The sequence below is a fragment of the Folsomia candida genome, unplaced genomic scaffold, assembly GCF_002217175.1.
Source record: "Folsomia candida strain VU population unplaced genomic scaffold, ASM221717v1 Fcan01_Sc002, whole genome shotgun sequence".
In the NCBI taxonomy this organism is placed as follows: Eukaryota; Metazoa; Arthropoda; class Collembola; order Entomobryomorpha; family Isotomidae; genus Folsomia; species Folsomia candida.
Genome location: NW_019091194.1, coordinates 5047270 through 5048763, shown reverse-complemented (window position 1 = coordinate 5048763; position 1494 = coordinate 5047270). Strand labels below are relative to the sequence as shown.

General features: G+C 41.7%; 1 protein-coding gene across 1 annotated transcript; it reads left to right on the top strand.

Annotated features, from left to right (window-relative positions):
• LOC110843223 (trypsin-1) lies at positions 1 to 1085 on the top strand. Its single transcript, XM_022089184.2, has 3 exons — positions 1 to 32; positions 258 to 812; positions 901 to 1085. The coding sequence occupies exons 1-3, from the start codon at positions 1 to 3 to the stop codon at positions 959 to 961; spliced, it is 648 nt and encodes a 215-aa protein (XP_021944876.2). The 3' UTR covers positions 962 to 1085.
• Positions 1086 to 1494: the final 409 nt, after the last annotated feature.

Genomic DNA, 1494 nt, shown 5'->3' with positions numbered 1-1494 from the left:
ATGTTGAAGTTGGCAACCGTTGTGGTGACCCTGTTGGTCGCCTCCACTTCAGTTAATTTTGATAATCTACTCTCTCAAATGGGGCAAATTGAAACTATTGGCTCTATTGACCATAATTTCCTTTGTGTATGTAAATGTAGCCTATCCAAGGTCATCCTTAAGGGTTCCTGGTGGGGGCCGAATTGTTGGAGGCGAGGGTGTGTAGTTATTTATCGTGTAAATATTACACCACTAGTGTAACCGTCAAATCTACTAAGCTGTCACGGTGATATTCTAAATTCCATGCATTCTGTGACAGCTCATTGCGTCGAAGGTGACGTTCCCTCTAACATTCAGGTCATCGCTGGTCGACATCTGAGAACAACTCCCGGACCGAGGGAGCAGGTCAGACAGGTCACGAAGATCGACATGCACGAGAATTACAATGAGAACACATACGCGAATGACATTGCTCTCCTCCACCTCTCGACTGACACGCCCTTCGTGTACGACGACATTGTCGGAGAAATCGCGCTCCCCACGCAGGAACAACAGACGCCCGGAGACACCATTGTTTCCGGATGGGGCCGACTCACATCTGGTGGCCTTTACCCCACCGTCCTGCAGTACGTCCAAGTTCCCTTCGTGAATGACACGATGTGCCAAACTCTGTGTCCAGAGGAGACCATCATCCCTTCAATGCTCTGCGCTGGGCTTATCGAGGGAGGAAAGGACTCTTGCCAAGGAGATTCTGGCGGTCCCCAAGCCGCGGTGGATGGAGGTTATTTGGCCGGGATTGTCAGTTGGGGATATGGCTGTGCTGCTCCGAACAGGTAATAAATGTATATCTACAGTGTAGATTCTACACGCGTAAAAATAGTGAAAGTTTTTAGCTTTAACTATTTATTGGTGAAATTGTAGACCGGGCGTGTACACTGAGGTCAGCTATTTCATCGATTGGATAGACGCACACAGAGCTTAATTGTTCAAAATCTTAACAACCATGACTTTCAATTTATGAAGCGAGAATAGAACGAGACAAATTTACGAAAAAGAGATAAATAACTTTCTGTACCCACAATCTTTAATTTTATTTTGTTGTATTAATCGAGAGGAATAAATTGCATGTAAAATATTATAGCAATGGATTTACATATGCGTATATGCTAACATCAAGGCTAGTATTCACTAAATACTAGCCTTGGAGATGCTCATAAACGAATTTTTAAGCTAACATTTTTTTCGACTTTGCGAACATTTTTTGCTAGGGTACCTAACGATGCTAACTCGTGATGACTACTTCTAAATTTTTAAAAACTAATTAGTTTTAATCCAGCTTTAATATAAAGTTGGATAAGTTAATTTATGAATTGCAAGGACAAGCTACATTATAGGTCAAACGTGGGTAAATAAGTTACATATCTCAGATTCATACGCGACGTAATATATAATTCGTCAGCAGGGTACATAAATATATAGAGAAAATTACCTTTCCAATTTGCAATATAATTGTCT

Coding starts and splice junctions, on each gene's coding strand:
- LOC110843223 (XM_022089184.2), top strand. CDS start 1: ATGTTGAAGTTGGCAACCGTTGTGGTGACCCT. Junction 33..257: donor GCAACCGTTGTGGTGACCCT/GTTGGTCGCCTC, acceptor AAATCTACTAAG/CTGTCACGGTGATATTCTAA. Junction 813..900: donor GGCTGTGCTGCTCCGAACAG/GTAATAAATGTA, acceptor GTGAAATTGTAG/ACCGGGCGTGTACACTGAGG.